A 13,575-nucleotide genomic window follows, 5' to 3' on the forward strand; every position below is an offset into this window, starting at 1 on the left:
TCAACATCATAAAAAATCTACAATTTCTTGAAACAAACTGAAAACTATAAAAATGTAAACATGATATTCTTTATCATTTTTATATATTTATATTTTTATAATTTTTGTATAAATGCCTACAAACGTGAAAGTGAAGTCCTGCAAAAACTAAAGCTTTAAACTGCTATATTACAAAAGGCCAACAAATAATGATACTTGCTGGCAGTAACTTCCTTTATTCAAACCAAATGTACAAATATAGATGAATTTCTGATACTATATATACTGGTGAAATATATATTTAATGATTACTATATAACTGTATAGTTTATGTAATCATTAAATTACAACACCAAATTTATTGTGGGTGCTCTAGCGTGTATAGTAAAACCCCTTATTATAATTTAAATTTTAAATATATTAACTTGTGAATAAAACTTTCACTTTTGAGAACAAGACTATCAAATTCGACTTTAGAATTCTAAGAACTACCCTTCTCTACCAAGTGATCTCAAATTAAAAACACTTGTGGGAGCATATGCAGTATTTCTATATCTACTCAGCTACACATTGTTACAGTTGGGAAGTGTACTTATTTGTAAAAATACAAAAAGTAGAAATAAAATGTTAATATAACCAGAAAACACTTTTTACACACATAAGATCACTGTACAATACCTATCATGTATTTGTTTTTGTCTGGTTCTGATATCGCTTAATTTGCTGTGTTTATCTTGGATAAACTTATCCACCATGGAGTCAATTTCTTCAACACGACGACTGCTGGCTGACAAGTTTGTTAAAATGTTCTAAAGCAAATAACAAACTTAATGTTTTAATACACTGTACATTTCACTGTCCAGTTAAAGAGCTATTTCTAATTATGTCTATTTTAAGTCATTTAGCTTTTTAAATCTTTAATATTGTTTAATATACATCACAATATTAAATTTGCTCCATTTTCATTGTACTTTGTTTATGATAAGACAAGCACTATAATCAATGAGATCTGAATTAGTGAAAACTAGTGCTCTTACAAATAGAAATGTTTTGATTACAACTACAAAAACACAACTAGTGGAAGGTTAATATAACAGATTTTATCCTTCTGAGTTACTTATTAATTTAACTTTAATATTTTTTCTCACACAAATTTTCTTTTAGAAATTAGGTAAGCATTAATACCTTCTATTAGAGACAAATGACAACTTTCCTTAAAAGGTTTTTATCAAAAACACTTTTAAACATAAGTCCACTGACCTCAAACATCTTTTTCTGCACTTCAACACTATCTTTTGGATTACTTGTTGTCAGCAGTTGTTCCTAAATTTCAGATAAAGTTTTATCTTTAAAACACTAAAATAACACTATCTATGGTATTTTGAGTCCATTTTAATTCACTATATAGTCACCTTTAATTAAAAAAAAGAAAAGAATTTAACACACCACACACACATATATAACATTAAATGGATTATTTTATGTGTTTGTATATACAGACATGTTATTTTTTAGAATAAGAATAGTTATAACATTATTACACATAATGCACAAATTCATTCTGAAAAATTACAAGAATAAACATAAATTTTATGTTTAACACTGTCAGTGTTACCTAACTGATAAAGCCAAAATCAATTTAAGGCTGTATTTTAGCCTTAAAATAGAGATTTTTTTACAAAAATTTAAAATACCCAGATTTTCTACAATTATAGAACAACACATTAATCTTCTGAGTATATATTACAGAACTTCATAATTCTTATTTCACTCCTTGTAATGCTGACACAATTGAAAAGAATGTAAAAGAATTCAGAAGGGCAGTGAAAGAAAGAAGGACAGAAGTGCAAGAAAACCCAGAAGTTAAACTCAAAATAAGGATGGGACATAGAAAATGAAAGAACAAAACACATGTTTAAGGGTGCAATAAGTGTACCTTATCTTTCATCCAATTCTCAAAGTCATCACATTCCCGATAAAATCTGAAAAGCTGAATAGCATCTTCCAAGAAGTGGTGTCTGGCCTGGAAAGAAAACAAAACCATATTGAAATTGTCTCTTTCATAAACATTTTGTTCTTCTGGCTTGGGAAACTTCCCACAAACATTATCATGCTGACTCTTTCCAACATTTCATAAAACCCTGAATGCTCGTTTTTGCTATGCAGTGTTAAATAATCTTTTATGGCTACTGCCTTAAAGTGACTCATTTTTCCCTCTCATAAAACAGCACTAAGTGTCTAAATCCAATGTATCAATCTAGAGAATTAAATCTCAACTACCTTCATAGAAGAATCATCACAAACCAATTTCATGATTCAGTATTCAAGGCAAGCAAATGATATTGAATCAATATTCTGTAATGAATTCTATGCTGATACTACTATGATACAAAATATAAGCCTGACAAGTTCCCTTTTAAACAGACTTAAACATTGACATTGAGTATCTTGACTCCTATATCACCAAAGAGAAAAACAACTGTGAGCATCATGAATATATTAAAGTTCTAGGTTTTGTCATAAGCAAATAGTTTTACAATATCTCACACTGATTCTCCCCTAAAATATGCAAATATCTCAAGGCCAACCAATTTACACTCAATGGAAAAACAAAACCAAAATTATTGTTGGATTATAGATGCAGCTTTTAGACTTGCATCAAAGTACAAACTATGTCAAGTTTTTTGCTTAAATAAAAAAAAATTATATATGAACCTATCAGTTGATAGAAAGGATCTGTTGATATGTGTAGATGTAAAATATGTTAAACAGCTATGCAGTTACATACTTTTCTGTTCTCATTCTAGGTTTAACTACTTATCAACAAACAATGCCAGACCTCTGCCAGTTCCACAAGTTCTTGAAATTTGGTATTGATTAAGTTCTGTCGTTCTTCAACTCTCTGTCCTTCCTTCTTACTTGAAGACTTTGCTGGGGTAATTTCTAAGATTAAAATGAAAGTTATTCTATCCACATAAAAAAATACAAATTACTTTATGATAACAGTGAAGAAGCAAAGAAAAATGAAAACAAAAAAAGAGATTTGTTCAGTAGTAGATACCCACAGATGAAAAAATACTTATTATTATTTGACTTTGGCATTTCCCCCATCAGATCAAGCAGTAACAAATGTAATTAGACTAGCCCGTTAACTAAATATCCATATAGTCAGTCCACTAGAACCGACTTCATATTGAAGAAGGGATTTCACTAATTCCTTAGTTTAATACACACACCTACATGAAATGTGGGATGATTTTAGCAAAATGTCTAAATCTGTTGCACACAAAATGTCAGATGTGTTACAAAAGTATCCATTCTCCATAAATGTCTTTCAAATGACAATATCAGTCTGACTCATACTCTTAAAACATAGTGTGCAAAATGATATTCATATGAAGAATGAAATACCTTTGTCCATTGTACAGTTTGAATAACCTCTAAACTATTGAAATGTATATCTACAGTTTTTCAGTATCCTTTTATATTGTACCTGGTATCTTTTCTCAATGACCACAACATTTTATTATGTAAGAAATTATGGTAAGATAAATAGTTAATAGTTCTGACATCAAATACATAATACCATACTGCATGGCATTATGTAAAAAAGATCACAGCAAATGTGCTTTGACCCCACTCATGTAAGGAGGTTAAAGTGTAAGCTTGATACACCAGTTATTAGCCAGTTAAATATGTAAGCTTATTTATCTATCAAAAGATAATCTTCACCAAATTTATAAGTTAATTCAAGTATGAACTGAATTTACCACTTTTTGGTTAGCTAGCTTAAATACCACGAAACTTTTGTTAACTTATAATTATCAGTTGCATTATGCATGTCAAAAATCTCTTATCGTAGATTCCTGCACTGATATATTTTACTAAGTTAACTACAAGTTAAATACTGTTTAATTTTTTAAACTAATTACATAACAATAGTTTAAGAAATCATACATGACCCTTAAAAATTGTGATTTGTATTTGTCCATTTTACACTTTTCTTGCTAAATCAAAATATCACATTAAAGTAATACGTGATTTAAATTTACATTATTATCTCAAAAAATTGAAAGATATTTAATGAAACATCTTCTAATAAAATGTATTTGTTGAATTTTTTGCTCATGTTGTTTTTTAACAGGCACTCAACACTAAAAAAAGACAGCATCACTGCTAGTCATATTATTATTTTGCATATTAAAATAACAAAACACTCACTACTCTTTTTTCCACAAGTTTTTTCACAATTTGTTTTTTCATTACTGTTTTTTTCACTTTTTTTTCTGGCACTTCTTTTTTGACTGATTTCTGAACAATTTTGGGTTCAATTTCTTTAACATAGGTGGCTGGGACAAATCCAATTTGTCCATCCAGTTTCCGAACACTCCACCAGTCAGCATTTGTTTTTTGTAGCAGTATCAGCACCTGGGGGGAATAAATAGAGCTTTAAGTGGCAAGAAAATGATATGATACTTAGAGTTATTCATACGGAGAAACAAAAAACTTTTATGCTATAATTATTTTAAGTATGAAAATTTTAAAAAGTACTTTTTTCCATTTTTAAGCTTAAAGCCAGCCACCTTGCAGAGCCATACCAATTATAAATGGCACCCTATATCAGATTTAAACTCCATGCCCTGTGTCAAGAAAAAAAAATTGTATCCCTGCCCTTAATCCCCTGATGGGTCAATGGTGAGATTACAGATTTACAACACTAAAATCCAAAGTATGATTCCCCACAAGGCAAAATGCTGATTACACAATATGACTTTGTGCTAAAATAAACAAATAATCGTTACCTTCAAAGAATGAAACTTTATCTCCCCTTGTGTTGCTGCATCTCTCACATTACCCTTGATACAGCTCTGTCACCTTGTAAAATAATCTTTCAAAATTATTTTTGCTTTACTGAAATATGATGTCAATCATACCAACTAATCATTAATTGGTCGCATGTGGAAACATGAAGGTCTTCATTATATGATATCATTTATTTTTGGGTAGCACACGGTTCATTCATTTTTATCTGAAGTAGCATTAACTAAGGGTGTTGTGTTAATATCTATTCTTTACAACTGTCAGAGTAAACAAAACCTATAGGTGCTAACATAATGTAAAAAAGAAAAAAAAACACCTGGCTTTCAAATAAAAACATATTTCACATCATTATTGATTCTTAACCTCAGATTAAATATGTGTACATAAAAACCTTATCATGCTCTTTTGACACATTTATCTGAGCTCTTAATTATTTCTTAACCCTAGAATTGCAGATGGGGTCCTTCAAGGAGCATATTAGAATCTTTGTAATTTTTAACTAATTTCTCAGAACGGAACCAAAATACTGCTTGGAGGAGTTAACTGTTTTAAGCATTTGCACCACTACCTTAGAGTGTCTGCCAACTAACAGAGATCACATAAGAGATGCTTAATACTGCAACAGGGATCTCCGATATCAGTGAAACGTGCACATGCCATGAATCACGAGAAGAATTATGCACTCTGTAGGATACAACACAGCATAACGTAGAAATTTCAAAAGCAAGAAATAAAAATACTTGTTCTTAAATTTGGTTTTATTTACACTAGAAAGAAAGAACATTTTCGAGGGCCTTGACGGGCGTGCGCAAGTACATCTAGTTACTATTTATCCTTCAGAAATTATTATGAAATTTAGTCTGCCTATTTAAATTTGATTCTTTCTCTTAAATTAATAATCAATATCACGTTACTAGCTTACTCTTTAGTTACACGGCATTGATTTAACCAACATATATTCCATAAAATGACTCATAGTGACGTAAACAACAGACGCATATGAAACAATGGCCTGAAATGAGGGGGTCTAATCGCTCAAAGCCAATTGGTTTTTTTCCACTCTATGCACTGCTACGCACGGTCTTCAGCAGCCAATATCATTAGTTTTGGGGAAAATTATCTATAATTAAGTATTCAGGAGGAAGTTCTTTTTTCCCAATATGCTTTCAATGAAGTTTCATGTTATTTCACTTGTGGATGTACGCAACCCAGAATTAAGGCATGAGTTTACCGGGCTGGAGCCCAGAGTCTCACACTGACTGGGCCTCAAACTATGACTATAAATGTACTACACATAGGAGTTCTGTTTCCAGGGGGGCTCTTTAAGTTGAAAAACCTGGAGCCAATAACACCCTTAATCCAGCTTTGGATGTACGGCATCTTGACCATTTATTGTGACAGTGGACGACCGCTTGCAAGCGAAAACATCCAACGTCTTCCTCTCCAGTCTACATAATAAATACGGCCTAGTTTTTACTAACCATATCTAACGCCCCGTTTGTCATGTATAAGACACGCACATGATATAATGAAAACTGCAGGTCTTTGCTTGATTCGGTTTATGATATGTATCTGACATGAGTGGTAACATTATATTGTCCCTTTTTTTTTTTAACACTTCTGATTACTCAAATATACAACCTGTGCTACTTAAATAACCCATTAATGTCGTTATTTGCTGGAATAACATTAAGTGATAAGACCGTGCAGATAAAAAGTACTCGATTTTATTCTACAGAATGTCTTCTGATTTTATTACACATAACGGAATTGAATTTCTACCGTATAATTACCTGCTTTCTATTGCTGTATCTACCCGCAAATCCCAGTTTGTCTACTTATCCATCTATATAATAGAACAGTCAAAACTACAACTCTGTATATGATATTAAACTAAATAACCAAAGTTTCAGGTTTAGTAATTAAAATTAATGAAGAGAAATTTAGAAAAAAATTTGAAGCTCTCAGAAATAAATATATGTTTGTTGTTGTTATCGCACTGCCAACTGTTGGACTACTCTTTCACCAACGAACAGTGAGATTGACCGAAACTTTATAACGTACCCACAGCTGAAAGGACGAGAATGTTTGGTGCGACGGCAATTCGAAACCGCGACCCTCAAATTACGAGTCGAGGGCCCTAACCACCTGGCACGTCGGGCTTACTAATATTCTGAGATGCTAACTATTTCAAATGACTGAGCGTAACGATTGTAAACAGAGCCCTTTCACAGATTTAGTCTTTTTAGATTTGCCAGAAACAAGACAATCTGGTGAACGAGGCCTCTTTTTTTCCATCTTCTGAACGATCGCATTAGTGTTTCTATGCCGCTTAGAAAACCAGAAATACCCATCTACGCGAGCATTGATTGGCTGACAAGCACTGATGACGTAACTATGGATTCCCCCACGTACCCAGTATGGAAAAGCACCGCACTCAAACTATTGATAGACGTCAGAAATACAAATATTTTTTATTATTTCAAGCACAAACATGATTATTGCAAGTAGCTATTTGGACTATGTCTTTTAATTATTATCAAAATTTATTTGTATCTCACTAGAAATTTTCTTTTCACCCCTTTCAAGCCCTGGGGGAACAATTTATCACTTTATTGTATAGGTCTACATATTATATAATAATTTGGGAGTTGCAACAAAGCGTAATATTTGTCTGTATGAGCGTATAGTCGTAATGTATACACCAAACTCGTAATGGTTGGCATCTCTGTAATATTTCTTTGGTTTGGTAGGCAACTGTACAAAAATGTTTATTTTTAATAAAAAAAATTATTGGATTTCTATAAGTTTCTTTTAACTATATATATAAAAGAAACCATTATCGTAATAAACTACAAGCTTTATTGGCCTAAAACATCGTTTCTACTGTACCAGATCAAATTTGGTCCACGCACTGAGTTTTAAGGACATTAATTTCATCCAACAAATGTTATTGCTTTATGCTGTAAGCACCCTCTACCTATAGTACGATTAATGATGATGTCAATAAAAAACTAAAATGTAATTTATTATACAATTACTTTCTTTTGATAGTTTACAAGGCTATTTGTCTCCAAGCAACAACATACACGCTTTTAAATTCGTATGTGAACTACGACTGGTTTAATGATAGACCATGTTTACGAAATCCCTCCCACATTACTGAATGTATAAATTCGGTTTTTATTTACTTTTATCCCATAAATGTTTGTTTGTTTGTTTGTTTTTTAATTTCGCACAAAGCTACTCAAGGGCTATCTATGCTACCGTCCCTAACTTAGCAGTGTAAGACTAGAGGGAAGGCAGCTAGCCATCACCACCTACCGCCAGCTCTTGGGCTTCTCTTTTACCAACGAATAGTGGGATTGACCGTCACATTATAACGCCCCCACGGCTGGGAGGGCGAGCATGTTTGGCGCGACGGGGATGCGAACCCGCAACCCTCAGATTACGAGTCGAACGCCTTAACCCACTAGGTATGCTAGGCCTTTATCCTACGAAATGACGTCTCTTATCGAATACATTACCGTTTCAGTACATCTTAAGATCGTCTTATACAAATAAGAAATCGACTGATATACTAATAATTTTGTTGTTTACAAAGTTATAGGCCAACATACAAGGTCTACGCAGACAACGTCAGTATTTTACAAACACGGAAAACAAAACAAAAGATGCTTTAGGAATTTTGTATAGAAAAGAATCTGGGTAACTCTCTCATTCATAAAAATAAATATTAAACATTCTACGATAAAAACATGTAATGTTAAGTAAGAAATAACCGCAAGGGTCTTTTTTTTTTCTTCTTCACATATTTGATTATAAACATTCGTATATTAGCCAAAATTAATTAACTTGTAGCATAAATGAATATATCTAGAACAGTCTTCGAGTTAGCGTCAAAATAAGTTTGAGTGTGAATGGAATCGTGGAACAAATACGCGGCATCACAGAAAGAAAACATTTGGGTTCGAGATTACGCCAGAAATGGAGCCCGAGGTTTCACCGCAATGCTCTAATCAGTATTACGTAAGTTTTTAATTTTGAAATCAACATGCAGCGCAACGAACGGCAAACCTTATGGACTGTTTGTGACAAGAATGCCAGCAATACTGTGAAATATTAAGTGCACACTGTTGCTCTAATAAATCATGTCAAAGACTTTGGTTATGAGTTATTGAAATAAGTGTCATCTACATACTCTAGTTCAATACAATGAATTTTTTGGATGGATGGATTATTCAGTCTTTACTTCCGATTTAAAGAAGAAGGAGGGGCAAACACTGAGCACGTGAACTTAGTTATGTCACCGAACAAAAACAGAAATCTTTATAAGAAGCTATGTTTTTTAATAGAATACGGGAACCCATTTTCAGTTCATTCAAAATCCCCAAAATTCGTCAATCAGATTATCTTAAGTTAATAACGATCTAAACGAAATATATATTAAAAAACAAACGTTTGATAGATGGCTTGTTAGTTTTTTTTTTAATTTCGCGCAAAACTACACGAGGGCTATCTGCGCTAGCCGTCCTTAATTTAGCAAAGGGTGAAAATGTTTAGTGTGACGGAGATTCGAACCGCGACACTCAGATTACGAGTCGAGCGCACTTACCACCTGGCCAGACTCTTCTATATCCACTGTGAGAAATCGAACTATGGATTTTAGCATTATTAGTCCGTAGATTTAATGGCCGCTGTCCTACCCGGAGACAGACAAACACGAGTCAATAAAAATAGGTCCTGACTACAAATTACTTCCTGAAAAGTGTTGTGTCTAACTTTTGTTTTCTTTAATGTACCATTAAAATGTCCTCTTTTGATATCTCTGCAAATACAGGCACGTTAATTTAACCGAGACCATTCCCACGGAATATTCTGAATTATTAAGAAAGACATATTATGATAATGAATACTCGAACGAAAAAACGTTTATTTCAACACTGGTACTTTACTTCAACTACACTAAAACTGGCATCAAAGTATGTTTGAAGGGTGATGTTAGATAATGTCTTCCCCTTCCTTCCTTCCTTTTGTTATTAAATCTCTAATGATTTCATTAAATGATAACTGCATACTTATTGTTTCTTTAAATTTCGAGCAAAGCTCCTCGAGGGCTATCTGCGTTAGCCGTTCTTAAGTTAGCAATATAGGACTAGAAGGAAGGAAGCTAGTCATCACCACCCACCGCAAACTCTTGGGCTACTCTTTTACCAACGAATAGTGGGATTGGCCGTCACATTATAACGCCCCCCACGGATGAAAAGGCAAGCATGTTTGGTGCGACCGAGATTCGAACCCGCGACCCTCAGATAAGATTCACGCGCTTTAACCACCTGGCCATGCTAGGCCCCTGAAACGTGGACAAACTGGTGTAATAATTTGTTACATGGTGCTGAAGTCGCGGTAAAATAAGATATTTTACTTAAGTTGAAAGATGTAGATGGTTGATCTTGTAGTAACAGATACTATTGTGTTTTAAAACAGTGAAGTGTGAATTAAAATCAAACGAATGAACGTAAACTTAAACGAAATAAAACTAAAACAGTAAACGACACTGTTCATGTGGCAACCACAAAGTAGCCACCACCCCAATACAAAAAGGTACGAGCATAATATAATACAACTACCTGCTTCATAGAATAGTAAAAACGTTCCTTAACAAGACAGGAAATTACACTTCAGGTTGAGTTTAGCACGTGACTTGAACCGGATTTAAAAACTGAAAAAAAAAATATAATTTTGGAGACAGGTAGTATTCCCATACTACAACATAATTACAGTATATAGAACGTAGAGGGACTTCAGTCACCACAATCCAAGGAGTCTGAGACCCGTTCTCATTTCACGGGAGGGGCTGAAGTCTCAGCGTAGCCAGTGCCACAGTCTCTCTGAATATTACACTGCCTGTGGAGTTTTATTCAGGCCTTTAAAACTCGCTCGGAAGATTTTGCTTTGTTTTAGAAGTTCATACACATAATCACCAAAAAAGCAAATACTTGGCTGTGCACTCCACTGAAAGAATTCCTATCCTGTAATCACCAGTTAAGAAGCGGATAGTTAGCTGTGCACTCCACTGAAAGAATTCCTATCCTGTAATCACCAGTTAAGAAGCGGATAGTTAGCTGTGCACTCCACTGAAAGAATTCCTATCCTATAATCACCAGTTAAGAAGCGGATAGTTAGCTGTGCACTTCACTGAAAGAATTCCTATCCTGTAATCACCAGTTAAGAAGCGGATAGTTAGCTGTGCACTCCACTGAAAGAATTCCTATCCTGTAATCACTAGTTAAGAAGCGGATAGTTAGCTGTGCACTCCACTGAAAGAATTCCTATCCTGTAATCACCAGTTAAGAAGCGGATAGTTAGCTGTGCACTCCACTGAAAGAATTTATATCCTGTAATCACCAGTTAAGAAGCGGATAGTTAGCTGTGTACTTCACTGAAAGAATTCCTATCCTGTAATCACCAGTTAAGAAGCGGATAGTTAGCTGTGTATTTCACTGAAAGAATTCCTATCCTGTAATCACCAGTTAAGAAGCGGATAGTTAGCTGTGTACTTCACTGAAAGAATTCCTATCCTGTAATCACCAGTTAAGAAGCGGATAGTTAGCTGTGTACTTCACTGAAAGAATTCCTATCCTGTAATCACCAGTTAAGAAGCGGATAGTTAGCTGTGTACTTCACTGAAAGAATTCTTAACCTGTAATCACCAGTTAAGAAGCGGATAGTTAGCTGTGCACTCCACTGAAAGAATTCCTATCCTGTAATCACCAGTTAAGAAGCGGATAGTTAGCTGTGTACTTCACTGAAAGAATTCTTAACCTGTAATCACCAGTTAAGAAGCGGATAGTTAGCTGTGCACTCCACTGAAAGAATTCCTATCCTGTAATCACCAGATAAGAAGCGGATAGTTAGCTGTGTACTTCACTGAAAGAATTCTTAACCTGTAATCACCAACAAAAAAGTGGATACTTAGCTATGCACTCCACTGAAAGAAATTACTAACCTGCAAACACCAGTAAAGAAGTGAATACTTAGCTATATACTCATTTGAAAGAATTCCTAACCTGTAATCTCCAATAAAGAAGCGGAAACTTAGCTGTGTACTCCAACGAATGAATTCCTAATCTGTAATCACCAGTAAAGTAGTATACAATTAGCTGTGAACCTCACACAAAGTTCTATTTCTTTTAGCATACGTAACAGTTACGACAGGCTATAAACATGTCACATGCCGAATTCAGCTGATCGTTTTCTGTATTAAAAGAGGGAATTATTTAAAAACATTTCTTTCAGAATATATTAAAATTTGTGTTTTAAGAAACAAGCATTTTACAGATTCTAAAAACTTCAAATTTCGATATTAATATGAAAATCGTTATCGTTAAAAAGATCATGTCTTTGAAGTTAAGGACAAAGGTACACCATGGTCTACTAGTGTTCTGCCAACCATTTATCGTTAAAAATAAAACATTCGTTTCTCTTCAAACACAAAAAATAACTGCTTGTATATTCAAGCTTGAAAACGGAACGAAATAAGAAAAACATTAAAATACTGATTGAGAGTTCGTTTCGAAGAGTAAAATGAAAAATATCTCATCCGGGTACGTTTATCAATGACAGCATTCAGTCAATATTCGCGGTTTTCGTAGAACTTTGCCTTTCATAAGAATAGAATAGTCAGACCCATAAAATGATGGGTCAACTACAACCTTTATTTGCAACTTAACATAGCAAAAACTGTTCATTTGTTGTAAGTGGTAAATACAGAGAGAACTGTGTTTTATAATTATACCTTACTTAATGCTGCATCTATTGTACACTTATGTCAGAAACTGTGCATTGGTTTCACTGCCACTTATAATGTTTTAGATTTTTTTTTATTTTTACTTTTCAGATCCTAGATTAGAAACTCGTTTACAGATTCATAAATTTATTTTCTAATTACTGGGTTTCCTGCTAGGGGAAAAGAAAAGAAAATCAACATAAGCCAACAAATAAATATCTCATGTTCTAATTCATACTGGTCGTCAACTGTAAACAGTTACGATCACATTCTAACCATGCCTAAACAGCCTATCCATCACCAGACGTTGTTACCTTTCACGGTATTTCCAAAGGAACACAACCTTATAGTTCTATTACGGAAAACAAGGCAGCCAAATAAAGATGCCGCACGTGAAGTAACTTTCGATTTAAACACACAGACACGTGCGTATTCTAAAACGTAAAAATAAAGTTGAAACGTTACATGACGCTTCATTATTTTCTAACTTATGACAAATACACCAGTTTTAATACATTTTCTGATTAGTATCTTATTTTTGTCAAATCTTTGCAGAAAGACGCAGCGTAATTTTTCTTTGAATCAATGTAGATCTTTCCTTTACCCACGAAACACCGAGAACTTTTCACGTTATAAATTTCTTGTTCAGAAAGACAAGCAGGTGTCAATTTACGTACTTGTCTGGAAGTAGAATGAAAAGATTTATCTGCACGCAAGTTGATGCGATAAATTTAAACACCTATTTATAACAACATATCCTCGAACGTTTTCACAGAAAAACGTTTATATATTGTTTAGAAGTGCGGAAAGTGAATGACAGAAAGTCTGCGTGGAAGTTGAGATATTTTGTATCCATTGGACCTATAAAACATAATATCATCAGAGCTTGAGTGAAATTTGTGATCTCATCTAAATCCACGCCTTCTTCACTGTTTCTAGCTGACCAATCACCTGCCACGTACTCCCCCCCCGCCTTCAATATCGAG

At 33.8% G+C, this 13,575-nt stretch overlaps 1 protein-coding gene across 1 annotated transcript in view; it reads right to left on the minus strand.

Annotated features, from left to right (window-relative positions):
* Window positions 1–13,575, minus strand: part of LOC143226523 (spectrin beta chain, non-erythrocytic 5-like) — a 179,633-nt gene that overhangs the window by 75,722 nt on the left and 90,336 nt on the right. Inside the window, 5 exon segments of the mRNA XM_076457571.1 lie at window positions 658–788; window positions 1,240–1,302; window positions 1,916–2,002; window positions 2,819–2,922; window positions 4,197–4,407. Of these exon segments, the coding sequence (XP_076313686.1) occupies window positions 658–788; window positions 1,240–1,302; window positions 1,916–2,002; window positions 2,819–2,922; window positions 4,197–4,407 (596 nt within the window).

The sequence above is a fragment of the Tachypleus tridentatus genome, chromosome 9 (genome assembly GCF_004210375.1).
Source record: "Tachypleus tridentatus isolate NWPU-2018 chromosome 9, ASM421037v1, whole genome shotgun sequence".
In the NCBI taxonomy this organism is placed as follows: domain Eukaryota; kingdom Metazoa; phylum Arthropoda; class Merostomata; order Xiphosura; family Limulidae; genus Tachypleus; species Tachypleus tridentatus.